This window comes from Ciconia boyciana, chromosome 2 (assembly GCF_034638445.1).
Source record: "Ciconia boyciana chromosome 2, ASM3463844v1, whole genome shotgun sequence".
Taxonomy (NCBI): domain Eukaryota; kingdom Metazoa; phylum Chordata; class Aves; order Ciconiiformes; family Ciconiidae; genus Ciconia; species Ciconia boyciana.
Window position 1 is genome coordinate 44,282,816 of NC_132935.1, and position 19,146 is coordinate 44,301,961.

At 42.4% G+C, this 19,146-nt stretch overlaps 1 protein-coding gene across 1 annotated transcript; it reads right to left on the reverse strand.

The window, feature by feature from the left end:
• Positions 1-917: 917 nt before the first annotated feature.
• On the reverse strand, positions 918-1,913 carry NPBWR1 (neuropeptides B and W receptor 1). Its single transcript, XM_072851271.1, has one exon. It carries the CDS (start codon positions 1,911-1,913, stop codon positions 918-920), a length of 996 nt encoding a protein of 331 aa, XP_072707372.1.
• Positions 1,914-19,146: the final 17,233 nt, after the last annotated feature.

Sequence of the window (19,146 nt, forward strand, 5' to 3'; positions counted from 1 at the left end):
TGATTTATACAGAAGAAGTCAGAATATTCCCTGCATTTCAGCAAGTCCTTTTCAAACTCTTAAAGGCTAAATTGTTCTGAAAATACCTTCTGATTCTGTTTTCTAGGACCAAAAAATATAAAACACCTGTATGTGCAAGAAGATTGCCCATAAACATATGACAAATAAAAAAGTAAACACTACTTCTGATGCAAACAAAAGCTGCAAATTTTACTAACTACAGCTGCCAAGTACACTGTTAAGCTGTTTTCCACAGCAAGTGGCTCCATACCCACGTCTGTGTATTTTATTCACTAGTGAGGGCTTGCTCCTTCTTCCCTAAAGCCAGACTGAGGTCTCTCTCGCCTGTTATCACAGATTTTGACTACCTTATCTCAGGCCCCTGTGAAATGAAATGAGCTCAATACCTTAGTTTATTCCTTATCCTTTGGAGCTGTGCCTTTTTCAATATTGCTAAGTTTATAAGACTTTGGGTAAGCAGGTCCTGTGGGTATGAAAGAGGCTGAGGAATCGTTAAGCAAGACACTCGATAACACACCTTTATTGGGCTTTACAAATCACCAGTGATAGAGACAGTCATGTGGCTTGAGTTCACAAAGCGATATCTTTAAAAAGGGAAAAGGGACCTGCTGCAGCTCTGTGAGCTACAAACCTAGGACAGAAAGCACATTAGAGAGAAAGGATTAAAGAAAAAAAGAAAAAAATCCAAGCAAGGGATGGAGAGCAGTGCTGAGGAAATGAGTGCAGGAAAGCTGAGAAAGCTCCACCTGTCCCAGTTTGCGTCTTGGGTAGTGAGACAATCTGAAGCCCTGTGGGCCGTCACAAAGAGGCTAGAGAGAAAGCACTCTCTGGGCTGGAGTCACCCAGGAAGAGCAGATGACAGTGAGAGGGACACAGGAGGGGACAAAGGGTTGGCTCTATGAGGTGTTTCTGCAGTCTATCAGTTTGCGAAAGCTCTTCCGGAAACTGTCATCCAGAAAGGCATACAGGAAAGGGTTGAAGCAGCTGTTGGCATAACTCAAGCTAGTGATGAAGTAGGAAATCCCAATGATCAGTGGAGTTTGTGGGATGTCCGTGGTGAGGGCCACCACCGTGCTAAGGTGATAGGGTGTCCAGCAGAACAGGCATACAGCCAAGATGACAACAACCATCAGTGTAACTTTTTTTTTGGCTCTGTCCAGGGCTTTTGCATTGCTATGGAGGTGCACACGTCTCAGTCTGCACAGCATGGTGGTGTAGAGGATGCAGATGGTGGACACTGGGATGGCAAAGCCTAAAATAAGGGTGTAGATCCGGCAGCCTTTCCACCACACGGTCTCAGGGTGGGGGAACACGAAGACACACTGGGAGCGCCCCTGCTCCTTGTGTATCTTAGCAAAGACAGTGAAGGGCAGGATGATGACTGTGACAAAGGACCAGACGCACAGGCTCACAATCTTGGCTGCTCGGTAGGTGCGGTAGGACATCTTCCTGGACTTGGTGGTGGCCACCACAACCAGGTAGCGGTCAATGCTCATGACGGTGAGGAAGTAGATGCTGGAGAAGGTGTTATACTGGTCTATGGAGATGATGAGCTTGCACATGAACTCTCCGAAGGGCCACTGCAGGAGCAGGTAGTCAGCAATATTGATGGGTAGCACCAAGGTAAAGAGCTCATCAGCAATGGCCAGGTTGAGGATGAAGATGTTGGTGACTGTTTTCATTTTTGGGGCTTTGAGGATTACATAGATGACAGCAGTGTTGCCTGTCAGCCCCACGGCACAGATGACTGAGTAGATGACAGGCACTGTGACGTAGAAGCTGGGGCTCAGTGGGGGAGTAGACATATTCAGCCCCCCATCCCCTCTTCCGGTGCAGTCCATGGGCCCACCTGCACATGAGGAATTGGTCTCAGGGAGGGAGGAGTTCTCCATGGCCACAGAAGAGGGTGGCCAGGCCCACTGGTGATGGGGACGACTTGGAAGCGGGGGAAAAAAGGCGAGACCCCTGCTCTTCTCAAGCCTCTCTCCTCTGGCACATCCAGCCACTGAGGTCTCACGTATGCTGCCTGCCGCCGCTCTGCCGGGAGCAAGGGGACATCACCGAGGGCTCAGCCAGCTGCCGAGGGTCCCACCATCCCCCCAAAGTGAGGATGGTCCCCCATCGGCTGGCCCTTCCCTCCTCCTGCACCAATGGGCGCCGTGTGGGTCAGCACCCAGCCTCGGACTCTCCCAAAGTGACCACCCCAAGGTGACACGCTCACCTGGGAACCCAGCCGTCCGATCCGGCCGCCGCCCCCTCTTCCCCCCCCGGCGCCCGGAGAGGCCGCGGCCGGGGCGGACCGCGGGGCTCCTGCCCTCGGGGGAAGCCGGTGCTTTGGGATGCTCCCCAAAAAGCAAAACAGCCCCCCTTTCCGACGGGGCCGAGCCCTTTGGAAGGGGAGGAAGGATGCACTGACCTCTGCCAGCCCGGCTGCGGTAGTGGGGCTCCCGGAGGGACGCAGGAGCAGGGCGGGGGATGCAGGTCCCGGGTCCGTGCAGGCGGGGGATGCCGGCGCCGCTTCTTGGCTTGATCCTGAGAGGATCCTTGATCCTTGATTCTTAAATGCGTGCCCGTCTCGATCTGGGTAGCAACAGATAGGTAACACGAACCGCAGAGAGGATGGTTTAAAAGTCGGGAGCTGGACCACTGGAAAGAGGTTTGTGCAATTACCTGAAGTCACATCTCCTCCCGACGGCGGCGCGGTATCGCGGAGCAGCACAGGGGAGAGAAATCCCGTCTCCAGGCGGCATCTGCTTGTCGTGCTGGGGCTGAGAGCCCGGCATCCCCCGCCTGCCCCGTCCCGGGGGCTGCCCGCCGTGCAGGGCGTGGGCAGCGCCTGGCTGTCAGGTAATGCTCTTCATCTTGCACGAAAAGGCGTTTTTCACGGGGTGTGGGTGTCGAGCTGAAGCAGGACGCAGGCACAGGAGTTCCTATACCTCCGCCCGACACTTTCACTCCTTCACGCTGTGATAATGATGGACTTGAACGTAACCCCGCGGAGGAAATCTTTTTTAGAGGGTAATTCAGAGTTCCTGATTATCCTGTTTTTTTTTCAAAAAGCACATGGTGTAAAATCTATTTCACTTCAGGTTTTTTTGTTTTGCTTCTTAAATGAGATGGAATTCTATGAGCTTTAGTACATTTGGTAAAATTTTGCATCGCTTAAATTAGAAGTGAAAAGGTCTTTGTGATGTTACCAGAGGTACTGACCACATACATTACGATACTAATAACGTAGTACATGCATCCTTTTAGCAAATAGTTTGGCAAAACTGTTTAATATCTCTGAGCTAAGACCATGGAGTGAGAGATAAACACAGTTCTTTGGCTCTGATTGTCCCATATCCTGATGCGTAATTACCTAGATTAGCAGGATATCACAAATATGAAAATCCAAGCAAATAAGTTAATAAGTAAATAGATATAATAGAAAATAAATAAATAAATAAATAAAATATATTAAAAAGCACAAGCAAAGTAGCTTTGCTTCATTGTGATTATGTTTTCTAGTGCTCTGTCTTATTTTATTATATACTACTAGCTACAAGATAGAGCAAATAACACTTCACCATACAGAGTATACTGTATGGTCTGTGGTTCTTGACTTTCTCTGTGGAAACATTTGAGAAGAAAAGGTGTTTACATACCTGTGTACTCCCATGAGAATAACATAAGTACTATGCTGCAGGCTCATCATGGAGTTTTGATCTGTTTTCTGTGCACTTTATACTTTCACAAGCCAAGGAATGAAAATACCACCGTCACTATGAAGTTTATTAGAAGCTAGCATTTGAGTCAGATTTTCTGACCAAAAGACTTAGGCACAGTTGCCCGAAAGTGAATACAGCTTTGCAAACGTTCTCTAAGAATTACATTTTTAATTTTGGATGCAATCAAAACTGCTGGTGACCATCTTTTCATTTGGTCTTTTTTTCCCAGTGATTTAGTGCAGAGACTACCATGAGCCCCCTCTTCCTCTTTTTATCTACCCAAGTAATCCCAGTTAGAAAATACAAATTTAATCATGATAAAACTGATTAAGCTGTTTTTCATTGTTTTCACATATATTTCCCTGGAGAAGCTTTGTGACCTTCCTCTGTTGTTTTAGAATTGTTTTGTTCTCTCAGAAATCCTACTGAAATAGGAATTTCTGCTGAAGTCTACCAAAACCTTTCATAATATTTCAGCTTTGTTTTAAGATCAGCCATGGCATAGTTCAAACAAAAGAGAACACAGGCACTATGCTCCTGGTTTAGTGATTAGGCTAGGGAAACAGGGGCTAATTGTACCAATTAGTACTGGAGAACTGATTGAGAAGATTGAGAAAGAGCAGATTAAAGCAGTTCTCTCAGATCCAGATGAGAAGGGAACTGGTAGTGACTGGGATTGTAAATGTCTTGATATCTGTTTTAGGTAATTTATTTGTATTTTCCATTTTAAAATAAAGAAGCATGTTGCAGTCTCAGAACAGGGACTTATGGGTTCAGATAAGCTAGGTCTCCTGTTTAACGTGGCTCACAGATAAGGGAATGTTGTGTAAACACAATAGTATAAGGTAGTTTTTTCTCCGGGATTGTTGAGTTGATTTCAGAGGTGGCAGACACCCCTTGGATCAGTCCACTTAATTATTTTCTTCTGTGGTGTGCTGCATGGTTAAAGGTAAGCACAAAGAGAAAGTGCCTGTGTTGCTGGGTAATGCAGTCCTGCTCTCTCAAAATGTGACGTACAAACAGAATGTGGCTCATTCCTTGGTTGATACATTGCAAACCTACACCATGGAGAGGAAAAACTGGTGGTCTTCAGTTGTGATTTATTTAAAAGCTCCGTGCACTTCAGCTGCTCTTTCACATAAAGGGCAACTCACCCTCCTTGCCTTCCCATCCCGTCCTTCCTAAAGAGCCTGTATCCCTCCATTGCAACACTTCAGTCATGGGTGCCATCCCACCACGTCTCTGTGATCCCAACAAGATTGTAGCCCTGAAGTTGCACACACCTCTCTAACTCAATGTGTTTATTCCCTATACTGCATGCATTAGTATGAGAGAGGCACCCCAGCACACTGAGTTCCTAGAAAGGGCTCGGGGAATTTCTCCATAATGGTGCCTTGTAGGCTCTTCCTTGCTTATGTGCAAGTGCTGGAGGTGACCTCACCTAAATGTGTGCAAAAGTTTTGTCATAACGCCTGTGCCGTAGTGTCTATACCCACCCCCTTACTTTCAACTGTATCATTGCCTGGCTGAATTGTGAACCTTCTTCTCCCCAGAAAAGATCCCCTAACTCTAGCGATAACTTTATTCTGTGGAGTGTATGTCTTGGTTTTTGACTGTGCAGGGACAAATATACAATTATAATAGGAATCTGACCAGCAGGAGGAATCTGCCTGTTTCCTCTCTCCTGGCAGTTGAACAAATAGATTTTTAGCCTAATAAATCTCTGATGCTTTTATGTGAACTGCTGTCATTACTCAGGGAATTGTAGCTGTCTGTATAGCACATCGATAAACAACTTGCCTCTACTATCAGGTGTTCATTGTTGGAGGCATCAAAAGATATCAGGTCTCATGGACAGCCATCAAACTCAATTTTTTTTCCCTTTTATAACATCAGTTTCTCAGAAAGGCAATCAAAGATAAGAAGGGTGGGTGGGGGAGGGAGGTGGGGGGAAAGCCCAGAGAAATGCAGCGACTTGCCCCAGGAGAGCACTCTAGTTACCGGAACAGTAAATAACATGTGGAATATAGGATTTTTAAGTATTTCAATGTTTGCCAGGGTCCTTGCAACTCCCCCCAACCCCAGAAAAACCCAAACTCAAAACCAAATTAAAAAAAGCCTGTGTTGTTTCTTTCCTTTTCATACTTGTGATACAGAGGTCTTCATTTCTGTTTCATGTGAGGCTGAGACAGGAATGTGAAGAAAATAAAAAATAATGCAGAGACTTTAATTTCTGCATAGATATTTTTGAGTCTTTATTGCTGACTGCTATAAACTTAGAAATTCTGTACTATGGTTCCTGTGTTGATACGTCCAGGTCACAGCACACATCTCAGTGTTTCAGCAGGTGCACAGAGCATCTTCCTTTCAGCTGAAAGCAAAGCGAAATGAGAAATGTTAGGAATAACCTGATAACCCCTATAAGGCAAGACTTTCAGGATTTGGAAGTCTGGACTAACAACCACAGCAGCTCCTCAAGGAGCCATTAAAACCTGTAGGCCAAATTCAGCTCTTGGTCAATGAGGTATGTCCCCATTACAGCTGGTGGAGCTGTGCCTGCTGACAAACAGTTGTACCAGCCAGTCGTTAGGCATGCTAACACCATATGCTCATGCCCTGAGAAGACAATAATTTGTAATCATTATCTGTGCATACAGAATATCTCTGGCTGTGTTTTCTTCTGAATATGTTAAGTAGTTCATGCTGTCCAAGTTAAGAAAAGTCAGACATCTTCTTCTTTAAGCAGTGTAAATCATGATTGCTTCTTTGTTAATCTGCAGTATCATTATCTGATGACCTAGATGAGTAACAAAGGAATAAATGACTTCATGAATTACCACTAAGAACTAAGATTTCTTCATAATGAGCCTACGAGTCTTGTACCTTCTCCATTCAATTAATCCATGTCTCTATTTTAGAATGTATCCCTTCCTCCTGTGGGCCAAACCCATGTGAGAGAGATCCCTCTCACTGCTTAACTGAGTCAGTCTTGAAGAACTTCAATCATCTCAAGTGGGGAGAAAAAAAGCCACATAACTTCTCTTTGCAAGAGTGCCTCATCAATCAGTACAGAAGATAGCTCAGCAGTGGAGCTAGGGTGCAGCTTCTGAATTAAGAAAACACACTCATTTTCTACCTTTGGGACTGCCTTACTTGCCAATATAATGTACAGATGTGGAGGAGTGCAAAAATATTCAAGTGAGAGGATCCTTTTGTAACTCCTGCCTTCTAGGGAGGAAAGATGTTGGATTAATAGATAGATCTATTTATCTATTTATTATCTAGATAATAAATAGATAGATCTATTTATTAAGTGCAAAGGAATAAACTTGCCTGCATGCCAGCTGACATCAAGATCAGCCTATCCTATACCAATCTTCACAAATATTTGCATAAATTATTTCAAAAAACATCCAGTGATGGCAAAGCCACAGCCCCTCCAGATAATTTGCTCCAGGCAGTCTATTCTTAAAACCCTGACTTTTTGCTATGATTTTGAATCCTTTGGTTATTTTCCTGTCTCAAATGGAAGATGAGAACAGAACTTTTCCTGCCCCCTGTGATGAGCTCTTTCATGTCTGAACACTGTAGTGTCTTCCCCTTAGTCTGTTCTCTAGACTGACAAACATGGTTTTTATAGTCTTTCCTTCTGGGTCAGCTGTTCTAGATCAGGGGAGACCAGTTATTTCCATTTAGTCTGTGGCTTTTGTGTGGTGTCTTTTATTAGTTTTTTTTGTATTTATTATGTGCCATATCTTTGTCAAAGTATCAAAACAAAGTTGCACATCAGTAAATGAGGCCTGTGGCAAACCTTCAGGTTGTGATTTAGACCAGGGTTGGCAAGCTTCTACATACTCAGGATTTGGAGAAATATAGAGCCCTGCGAGGTAGGGCTGGAGAGTTGGGAAGCTGTTATGGGAGGACATGTGCACAGTGTCTTTTGCACTGTATTACTCAACAAGAAATCAGCCTGTGTCTATCACATCTTATTGGTTTCAATTCAACATCACCCCAGTAAGATGAGCCTGTGTCCCACAGAGCAAACTAATCTCTCTGCCCTGTGCTTCCCACAGCTGCAGTTTGTGGGAGCAGCTGAGTTCTGGCACTGCAATAGTGTGAATAAGTGCTAGATCTCGGTGTGCTGGAGAGGCATCCAGGCGGTCAGCAGCTGAACCATGCAGGCCTTAGAAATCACTTCTAAGCTGGTTCAAAACATGATTGGTATCAGTGAGCTTTTTAAAAACACAATAAAACCAAATGGCTCACCCTACAACTAAGGCTGTATATAAGTATTTTGTCTTTCTGTCAGAACCAGGCATCAAACTATGATAAAGATCAGAACATCCACAAAGATTTGGGCTGTATAGATGCTAGAGTTAGGAACAGGAATAAAAAAAAAAAAAAGGAAAAAAAGTATAATAAGGGTAATGGAAGAGAAGGAAAAGCAGTTGCTGAATAAAAAGAAAAAGAAAATCCACCACAAATCTTCTGTGTGTGTTTTGGTTGTCTTTGCGGTTTGGGTTTGAATTTTTTTGGTAATGGAAAACTCACTGAACTTCAATGTATTCCTCACATTTCTTGGTCTTAATATTCTATTTGTGAACGAGAATGTCCTGCTTCATCAGTCTGACAAACTCTTAGCAATGCTTTTAAATTCATTAAGTTCAATAGGTTTTTACAAACTTATTTAAGGACTTAAAGTAAACTGTGTAATTCTTGCTGTATAGGAGATTAGTTCCATAAATCCCTCAGTGGCTTTGTTATTCTAACATGAGACTTTGAAGAGCATTTAAGTAACTTGTTAGGGAAAAGGAATCCACTTGCATGACCAAAAATAGGCAACAGAACAGCAGTAACTGGAATACAAAATGCAGCTGTCCAAACTTGATTAAAACTTCTGAAAGACTTGAGTGCTCCCCAGCCTACCAAAGCTGAAATAAAAATATCTCTGCTTTGTTATTTTCCTTATTACAGTGGCTAAATTATGGAATTATTTTTCTCCAAGATGGATTAATAAAAACCCAACAAAATTGTAAGACAGTTAAGACATCCTGAATAACATTTTTTCTTCTCCCTAGAAGGTTTGGTCTGTAACAAGTACTACATCAGGGTTTAGTGAAGGAAACTACGAAGGATATAATGAATCAGTTGCTGACTCAGACTGGATTACGACTGCTCCTGACTGGGGCTGTTTTGTGTATGGAATTTGAGAATGGCTCTTGGGTCCCTTGACACGTAACCAACCAGAACATCAGAACTTGATCCTTAACTTCAAGATATGTGTCTGTGACTGCATGATTATGGGGTTTCCTTCCATGGCTATAACATCTGCACTGAAAGTTTGAAACTTTCCCTGCAGAAGGGAGAAAGGAGGAAGGGGAAAAAAAATCACAAAAATTTCAATCAGTGCTGGGATTCTAGAACTTTTTTCTTCTTATTAGCCTGTGTATTTCTCCTCACTTCCCCTGACTGAATGCTAATCCAAATCTGCATGTGGAATAAGCCAGGAAAGGAGGATGTACTGTGAAATTCACCTTGTTCTGTAAAACATCCCTTATGGTGAAAGGATTTGATGGCACCAGATGTGACATGAAATGGCATCTATTTAATGTCTACATTCCTGTGAGAAGAGATCTTAGTTTGTTTCTCCAAAACATGATAACTGGACACTGGGGGGAACAGTAATCCTCCCTTCCCTTTTCCAGTACTAATAAAACCTCCTATTGCAGTATAGAACTTTTACCTCCCTTACCATGTATAAGCCTTCATAAAACCATAGAATTTAGGCTGCAAGAGACTTTCAGAGCTCATCTCTGCAACCTCCTGCTCAAAGCAAAGCCAGCTTCAAATTTAGATTAGGTATCTCAGCTCCTTGTCCTGTTGAGTTTTTAATACCTCCAGGGATGGAGATTCCACAGCCTCACTGTACACCTCTTCCAGTGCTTGGCCACTCTCACTGTGCATAGTTGTTCCCTTATTTCTCATTGAAATATTTTGTTTCCTGTTAATTTTTTGCCTCATATCCTTTCATTGTGTACCTCCCAGAAGAGTCTGACTCTGTTTTAGGTAGGTGAAGGTAGCAGTTATATTCTGAAATTTGTATTAGGAATAAGCACTTGGGTTTTGGCCATTATGTCAAAACCCTATGAAATAGTTTAAAAAAGAATGAGATATCAGAGACCTGTAATGCAGATGGCACATAGTAGAATGACTCTCATCGTAGCATAAAGCTGCTGGTGGTGGACTGTCAAAACTTCTCTGCTCCTACCTTATCCTGTTGCAAGATCACACAATAGTACCACCTGCAGTCAGTTCAGTCATCATGTCCAATAACTTCTGACTGCAATTCACCTTGCCCTATGTCACTTGGAGTGCCAGCCTTGCAGAGTTTGACACTGTTTTCTCAGCTGAAGGCTTATGGAAACTATAGCAAATTAGGGCCTAAATCAGTCGTGTATGTGTCTTTTCCCCATCTGCTCTGTGAATAGTGTCTGTGGGTCATTTGCTATCAAACCTGGCATGTCTGGGTTAGGGAGGGATATGCTTCTTATGTTCAGTTTCTGAATATTATCAACGTGAGACTAGTCTATAGATACAGAAATTTTGATATCTCAATCTTAACTAGAACTGGAAAGCCTCACTCTGCCTCTTAATCCTTTATATTTTCTAGAAAAACCTACAAGTGAACTTGTGCTTCTATATATTAAATATATATGTTGGTACATTATTTTTACCGTGCAATTTTACACTAGTTTGCTTTTATGAAGGGTGCCATAAGGACAGCTGTCCCTGCCTGGTTTTGCAGCAACAGAAACCCTTCCATCAGTGTAGGCAGGCATTTCACCTTCCTTCCATGCAGTAACCACAAACCCTTCAAGTACAGGCACTCCTGTGCAAGCTCCAAAAACTTGTTCAAATTTTTAGCTTTGCCATGGTGAGACCTCATAGTCAAGTTATAGTCCTAACTCTTAGTATTTTCAAAACACAATGAAGACTCCCTGGGAAAGGTCTCTGAAGTTTAGAGAACATTGTTGGGCACTTTGAGGTTTCTCTTCTTATATCCTCTGTCTACCATGACGTAACCCTCCTCCTACCTGACAGAAACATAGTCAAATTATTTTGCTTTTTCCTTCTGTCAGACTTGTCATTGCATGCAAGCTCACACTCTTAAGCTGTTTCTCATTTGCTGCTGGTTTGGTTAGGTCACTATTAAAGCTGTCAGTTATGTGATTATAGGACTGAATTAGTGTGTAATTGTCGCTTAAACTTCGTAATTCTCCTAAGAGGAATTTTATGACTGAGATGTGGAAGCTATCTGATAATATTACACCGAAAAGGTTATAAGCTTCTTAAAGAGGAGATTCATCAGCAATTGCTGAAGTGCACTTCATTAATTGATAGCATACCAGGTGTTCTTTTTCAACATACTTTTTAAATTTCCATAGCATGCTGTTTGTGCTGATTTGTCTGACGTTATTCATAGCTAGTGTCTTCAGCTTAGGGTTTCACATACATCTTCCTTATTTTTATTTTGGCTTTTATTCCAAGTATGTCTATATTAACTGAGTGTATAATATGGTACAAGGACAAACAAAGCCAGTATATTGTATTAATTAAATCAGTGTGGCGTGTTTTGGATTAATCTTTTTAAAAGCAAGCTGTAAAAGTTAAGGTGAAAGGCAAAAAAATCTGGAGATGTTCACTTTTGGATGATGATCAAACGCAGAAGATGTGGTGTCCTTCTGTACATGGGCGTTACTACTACAAAGATTGTTCTAAGGTAATAAGACAAAAAAGGAGTAAAAAAACACGAGAGAATCCTTATGTTCAAAATCACCCTTTCAAAGACAAGGCATTGAAGAATGTATTCAATGTAACTTTCACAATATTTAGATGCCAATTTTCTTTATAAAAATATGACAAATTTTCTCAAATGAGAAACAAAAGTTGTTGGTACTAGGATAGAAAAAAATTCCATAGAAATATGTGAAGCTTGCTAAAAAGGATAAATAAAATTTTGATAGGTCAAAAGGATACAAGTGTGTCAAATGCAAATGTTGAGCGGGAATTCTTACCAGCTTTAACAGAAATTGTACACAGAGCTGGTAAAGATGGTGAAGAATAGTTGACTTGAGTATTTCTTTGTTGTCTGCTGGGCTGGATTAGCTAACATGCTTTCAGTTAAAGAAATTTTAGATACTTAGCACTCATTCCAGTGATCTGGTGAAAGATTTATCAGACACTAGGAGGACCTCTAAAGGAGGAATTCAATGTGATGATGATGGTTAATCTTCCAAAGGGTGTTTTTGAATATTTTAGAATACTTATTTTATTACTTACAATGCTGACTGACTTTAAAAATCAAACAAACAGAAAATGAAATTAACAGTTTTCTCTATTACTGACTATTCTTTATTTTATCAGTTTTCTCTATTAATGACTATTACTCTGTGGTACAAAACATCTGCTGGTGTAAAAGCTCCACTGTCACAGAAGCCATGAAGTTTCACATCAGCCAAGAAATATAATTCATTATTTGGAAAGAAACATATACTTATTTCTGTAAAATAACTGGAATCTTGGATGAAGTATGAAAAACTGCAGTCCCTGTTTTGCAGTTTTTACATTATCACTTTGTTCCTGATCTTGGAGAGAACCTGTAGGCAGACTTTTCTTCCTTCCCACAAGGAAGTTCATGTTATTTTCACTGTCTTATTGTTAAGTCTAGAATAAGAAAAGGCCAGTATCTTCTCTCTTTCTTGAGATTGCAAAGAAAGTCCTTTTGATTTATCTCAAATGTCTAAGAATAGTCAGGTTTCAAAGTTTCATGACCTTTGTTTTTTTCTTTTTCCTCCCCATAAATTTCCTGAGGCTCAGTGACTAACAACCATTGAAAGCCTTAGGCCTACACACTTAACCTCTCTGCCTTTCTCCTGTTAGCTGCAAAAGGCTCCTCATCTTTTTTACATTAAAGTTACTTGTGAGATCTAGCAGGGAGCCACTGTTTCTGTTAGAAAGCATGTGTTAAATATTGTTTTTTGTAGTTCCTGTTAGCAGTAGATATTCTTCTGTCACTGTGCTATTGCTTAAACTAAAGCTGCTGCTACAGCTGAAAGCTTGTGAGCACTTAGAAGCAGGCAGATTTTTCTAACATTGTGTAAAGCTGCCATTCTGTACCACCACATGACATGAATTCATGTCACAAAACCCAGGTGTGAAAAGTACTATATGCTTTTCAGAGGATTCTGCAATCCTCTGACTGCTGACAGCGCTAATGAACTTCATCTAGCTGCAAAGATATTAAGATGTGCCTAACCAGCTCAGTTATTTGGAGAGGTGGATCAGATGTGGATTTTTTTTTATTCTTTCTCGTAGATTTCTGAAACTTCAGGCACTTTTAGAAATGTATACACTGATGGATGTACTGATTTGAGGTAGAATGGTCTGGTTTGGTTCATCAAATGCAAATACTTCTATTGGAGCTTGTCCAAAATGGAATAAGCAAAATGAAAGAACTCCTTATCCAATAACAACAAGAAAGAGCCTCTGTGCATGCCACATGCTCAAAGTTTCTCAGCAGTTTATATTAAGGTATGGGGGCAGATGACTAGGTATAGCTAACTGAGAAGAACATGAGAAGCTGTTGAATATGACACAAAAAATTGCTGGGCATGACAAATAGCAGTCATAAACTGGCAGAAGTTACAGCTAACACCATGAGGAATGGCTGGGGTTAAGGCGGGAGTTAAGTGAAAGATGGATAGGCTTCACAGCAAATCAAGGGAAGTACTGGGGACCTTTTGGAGGAAGAACTTGCAAGACAAACAATGCCCAGATAACCTTATCAGTAATACTGTATAAGGCAGAGATTAACACCGAGGTGACAGTATCAGAAATAATGTATTTGGCTACAGATACAGCAAAAGTGAGACTGATAAAGGAAAAAGAAATTAGCCTGTGAGGAAAGAAGGGCTGAGAAAAGGAGGAGTCAAGCTGGATCAAGGAAGAACAAGCCTGGGGAAATGGAGAGGAGGGGAGATGAATGGGCTAGTCCCATGTAAGCAAGCCTCTGGTCACTGCACTTGTCTGCTAAAAGCCTGAACCTGATCATCACAGTCTACTCTATTTTCTTTTTAAACTCTATTCCTAATTATTTTCTGTGTTAGCATACTTTCTGTTCTGTGTATGACTGTGTGTGACTCAGTGTGAGACACTAATGAACTTCAAGCTGGACTAGCAAGTGAGTAGGGCGAGAGGTCTGGGAGCCAGCTTACTGGAGACACCACAGGTCCATACTGCACAGCCCGGAATCTGAGAGCTGGCTGCTGGAGAGGCTGTAGATCAGGACCATTGTGGGTATGTGTGGATGTGAGAACTGTCAGCAAGCTTTTAGCCTGATTAGCTGGTGAACAAAAAACCAATCAGGCCATTTTTCTTGCTCGTATTTATGTGAGTGCTGTTTGTGTGCATGCAGTGACTGTGGAGGCACTGCTCTCCTTTTTGTGCTACTCTTCACAGACATGGCCAGCCACCAGCAGTGTTGGGAGGACATGCCTTGCTACTAGCTGCATGTAGGATCAGGGAACCACAGCAGCCACACCTATCATGCTGGGATGGGAGAAATCCTTGGGGTGAGTGTGTAAACTGCCTCTCCCCTCCATCCCCCTGCAGCCAGCGGCACTGTGGGGATGTGTGTGTCTTCCACCTCAGTGCTATCATACCTTTCTGCCCTTCTCTCCCATCTGCCCTTGAGATCCAGTACTATCTTGGACATACCTTTTGTGTGGTTTTGTGTCATTCCCTGCTCTGGCCAGTAGCAACAATTTTGAGGGTATCTATACCCACTGGTGGAGGACAGGGCTGGAGGAGAGGGAAAGGGCTGTCCCTGAAGAGAGCACCTCAGAAATCCAGCAGCTGCAGAGAGGGCAGAGGGGGCTGTCAGGCAGGGATGAATTGTGCAGGAAACCCCAGATCTAACATAGCAAGGGCTGTACCTCATTTCTGGATCCTGTTCTAGCTTGTATGAGCCATCCAGGACCTCAGAAACCTTTACAGTGAGTACTGGTCTCAGCTGGTACTAAAGACTTCCTGAAGACCCACTTCTCTCCCCACTGCCCATGTGGAAAAGTTGCTTATGGCTGGCTAGATTCCTCCTTGCTTTCCTACCCTATGTCCAAGGGCAATATAGACAAAACAACCAGGAGCTTAATGAAGCTATTTTGTCACTTTCTGTAATTTTCCATCCCAGGCAGCTGCGAGCTTTACCAACGTCCTGTGCCAACTCAGGGTGGAGGAACACTTAGTCTTGGGTAGCTGGATGCATAGACAGTGATGGTCAACTAGAATAGGCTCATCCAGTAGATGCTGTTACTGACACCTTCTTATTCGAGACAAGTACTCTGTATATGAGCATTTAAGGTCATGCTCAGAGTTTGTTTGCCCTTGGTATTCCTAGCGTGTTCCCTATAAATATTCTCAAAAGGCAATTGTGTGAAGGAAACATTTTCTGAGCTGGCACTGGGATTTCCGAATAACCTTTATAACACTCTTCCCATCAAAAAGGTGGAAAGTCTGTGAAGATAAACACAAACAGTTTGTGTGACCTTTGTAGAAGCTAGAAGTGGGTAATCAGCTTGTCTTTCAGTCTGTGCCTAGGATCATGCTTACTGGAACGGATTAAGTGGGATCTTTTATTTGCTTGGTTGTTTGGGTTTTTTTTAAACAGAGAGTATATGGCCCACTTTGTGAATTGTGTGTCCTTATGGCTTCTAAACTGGCATGATAAATAACTGCACCTATATGCCTATTGCATGTGCCAGCATGTAGCCCTCTTGATGGCCTGAGGCTTTTTTATATGGTGACCCCAAAAGCACTTATGAAAATTTAGGAGATTTAGGAGCTGATATTTTGGAGTCTTACCTTGTGACTCTCAGCCCATCAGGATTTGAATGAATCCAGCACTTCTGCTCCAGGTGTTTCCTTCTGCAACAATGGGGACAGCGGTGTGAGACGTTGGAAGATCTTTGCCTGGAGCAGCTGCTGGGCAGTGGGTCTCTGCGATGGCAGCTGCACCACAGCTGCAGGGAGAGCAGCTTCACCATTGCCTCTTCTGCTTCATGTCTGCAGCCTGCTAGAGGTGAACTTATTCTCTGTCTGAGGAGATAGACGCACATCTCTACCATAGTTGCGTAGGTCAGCCCTTACAATGGGGAAAGTGAGAAGTTAATCGTAATCTTTTATAACTCTTTGGTGCTCTGATTACAGTTTTTCTGGAAATCTGGTTACCTGCCTCTCCCCCTACAAATGCTTATTTGCTCTGACATCTCAGGGAGTCTTAATAAGCACATGTGTTTAACTCCTCCTGTGTACCAAAGTGCTTCATTGACACTGTTGTGAAGGTCCTTCACATGTACTTTGTGATTTGGAAGTTGAGAGTGAAGAGTCTCATAATATTTTTCCCTTAGAGCCTTTTTTGGATACTAAACAGTAATAAAAAGGATTAAAATGGTAGCCATGGTGATGAGACAGTGTTATAAGCTCGAGAATAAGCAGCTACTTGGCCAGTGTCAAATGGAGCTTTCTACTGAGACAGACTATAAAAAGCTGTTTATTGGCACATTGCTCATAACTATTAAACCCACTAAGATGAGTTTATATTTTAGCATACTTATAAGCAATATTTCTTAATTTGGAAAAATTTATTCACAAATGCAATTTAGTCACTGGCCATTTAACACTTGTACTCAGCTTTTACTTGGAAACTTTCATGCTTCATATCTACTTGATGACAGAAGCAATTAAATAACTTTACTGTGATTTAAATGGGGAAAGTGAAGGGGAGCACCTGTTTATGCTCAGTAATGTGCCTAAAAAGTAAATCTTGAAAATAAAATACCCGTCTCTTAACTAAACCTGACTCGTCATTAAAGAATTTTTAATGGCTGGGACTCAAAATACCAGTGTAAAACTTTTTTTGACAGCAAATCGAAATCAGCTTGACTTTTTTTCCCTTTGAAGAAATGTTTCTTTTTCTCCTCAGGGAAATGTTTTGAATCAAACCTTCTAGCCAGGACAAACTAAAAATAGTTTTTCCTCTAACCTGCTGGAGAGGGGAGGTAACTTGAGGGCCACTAATTAGCTGCTTGGAGATGTTACATGATGCTGCTCCACATCACTTTCCTCCCTGATGGTATGGACATACTATCTTTTGCAGTGTCCATTGCCCATCTTGCAGCCAAGATGCTGAAATACTGTGCTGAAGGGTTTGCCTGCCAGTATGCCAACAGGGAAACAGTGACAACTGTCACATATCATGTGTGATTATTTTTCACTAAAGCTGGGACTTCCCAGTTTCATAGCTAAATTGCACATCTTCATCAGTTTTGAAGTTTTGGTCCTGTTAACTTGTTTCAGTTTTGTTTTAAAGCCCAGATTACAGCATGATCATCAGTGGATCAAACTTTGTCATGTGAAGTGGATCAAAGTGTCCTAATGTCCCCTTTCCAATGACAGTCCACAGAGGTCAGGCATTGCTACACAGCACCTTGCACTCCCCTTCAGCTACAAAAGGGTAGAACCCCTTTGTTTCAGTGGAATTGTGTTGAAGAACAGGGCTCTACATCTGCCTAGTTTTGAAGCCTGTACCTTGCCAGGTCAAGACAAGATAAATGAATATTTGCAAAGGGAGATTATTTTAGAAAGACCCCAAATACTTGAGGAAACTTGGATAATTTCCCTTCTAATTTTTAACTTAATGTGCATTCCTTCTGTTTTTTTTTCCCCTGTTTCTTCACCTCTTTTTTTCTCCATGCAGAACTTAAACTATGCATGTAAAACCAACTTGTTTCTGGTTTCACAAGCTTAAGTGTACAGCCCTTGTAAAACAACTTCCTGTATCATGTCTGTCTTGCTATGAAAACGAAGAGAAAATAAAACTGATGCTGACAGCAATATTGGTCTTTACAAGAAAAGTGTACAAATATGAATAAATCTACCCTGCCAGTCTTGTAAACTGTTGCAGTTTTACCTTGCTGGAAGCAAGATGATGTGTTTCTGGGGTTGTACGCTGGATACTCTGAAGCAGAGCAATTTATACACCTCACTTTATAGAGCATGTGGCTGTGTTTCAGAGAGCTTTATTGTGAAAATGAGTGCCTCCTTTTCTGGTGATATTTTTAGTGCAGACGCAACAGCCTCTGATCTCTTCTACTTAGCCACTGAAAGAACCAGTTACTTGACATCAAGCTGAGTGGTGTGGTTGACACACCTGAGGGATGGGATGCCATTCAGAGGGACCTGGACAAGCTTGAGAAGTGGGGCCATGTGAACCTCATGAGGTTCAACAAGGCCAAGTGCAAGGGCCTGCACCTGGGCCAGGGCAACCCCTGGTATCAATACAGGCTGAGGGATGAAAGGGATTGAGAGCAGTCCTGTGGAGAAGGACTTGGGGGTACTGGTGGATGAAAAGCTAGACATGAGCTGGCAATGTGGGCTTGCAGGAAGCCAACCATATCCTGAGCTGCATCAAAAGAAGCGTGGCCAGCAGGTTGAGGGAGGTGATTTTGCCCCTGTACTCCACTCTGGTGAGACCCCACCTGCAGTACTGCATCCAGCTCTGGAGTCCTCAGCACTGGAAAGACATGGGCCTGCTGGAGTGGGTCCAGAGGAGGGCCATGAAAATGATCAGGGGGCTGGAGCACCTTCTCTTGTGAGGACAGGCTGAGAGAGTTGGGGTTGTTCAGCCTGGAGAAGAGAAGGCTCCGGGGAGACTTTATTGCAGCCTTTCAGTCCTTAAAGGGAGCTTATAACAAAGATGGAGACAAACCTTATAGTAGGGCCTATTGCGATAGGACAAGGGGTAATGTCCTAAAATGTCCTAAAAAAGAGGGTAGATTTAGGCTAGATATAAGGAAGAAATTTTTTTACAATGAGGGTGGTGAAACACTGGAACAGGTTGCCCAGAGAGGTGGTAGATGCCCCATCCCTGGAAACATTCAAGGTCAGGTTGGATGGGGCTCTGAGCCACCTGATCTAGTTGAAGATGTCCCTGCTTATTGCAGGGGGGGTTGGACTAGATGACCTTTCAAGGTCCCTTCCAACCCAAACAATTCTATGATTCTATGATCTGTTGGGGCCTTATTTAGGCAAGGGATAAATGAATAATTATAAACACAAAAAAACCAAAAAAACCCTTTGTTGCCTAATTTCAAGTATTGTTGGGGTTTTACGGGTTGGTTTTTATTTTTTTGAATCTACAGTACTGTCTGTTATGGAGAGAAGAACTGATTTGACTGTTATTAAGTTTGTCCATGAATTTTGGAAACAGTTCTGATATTAGGTTTATCACCTGTGTAAAGCCTGCTTTTCTGTATTTGCTGCATTTAATGCCTGTTTTCTGTGTGACATGTCTCTAAGT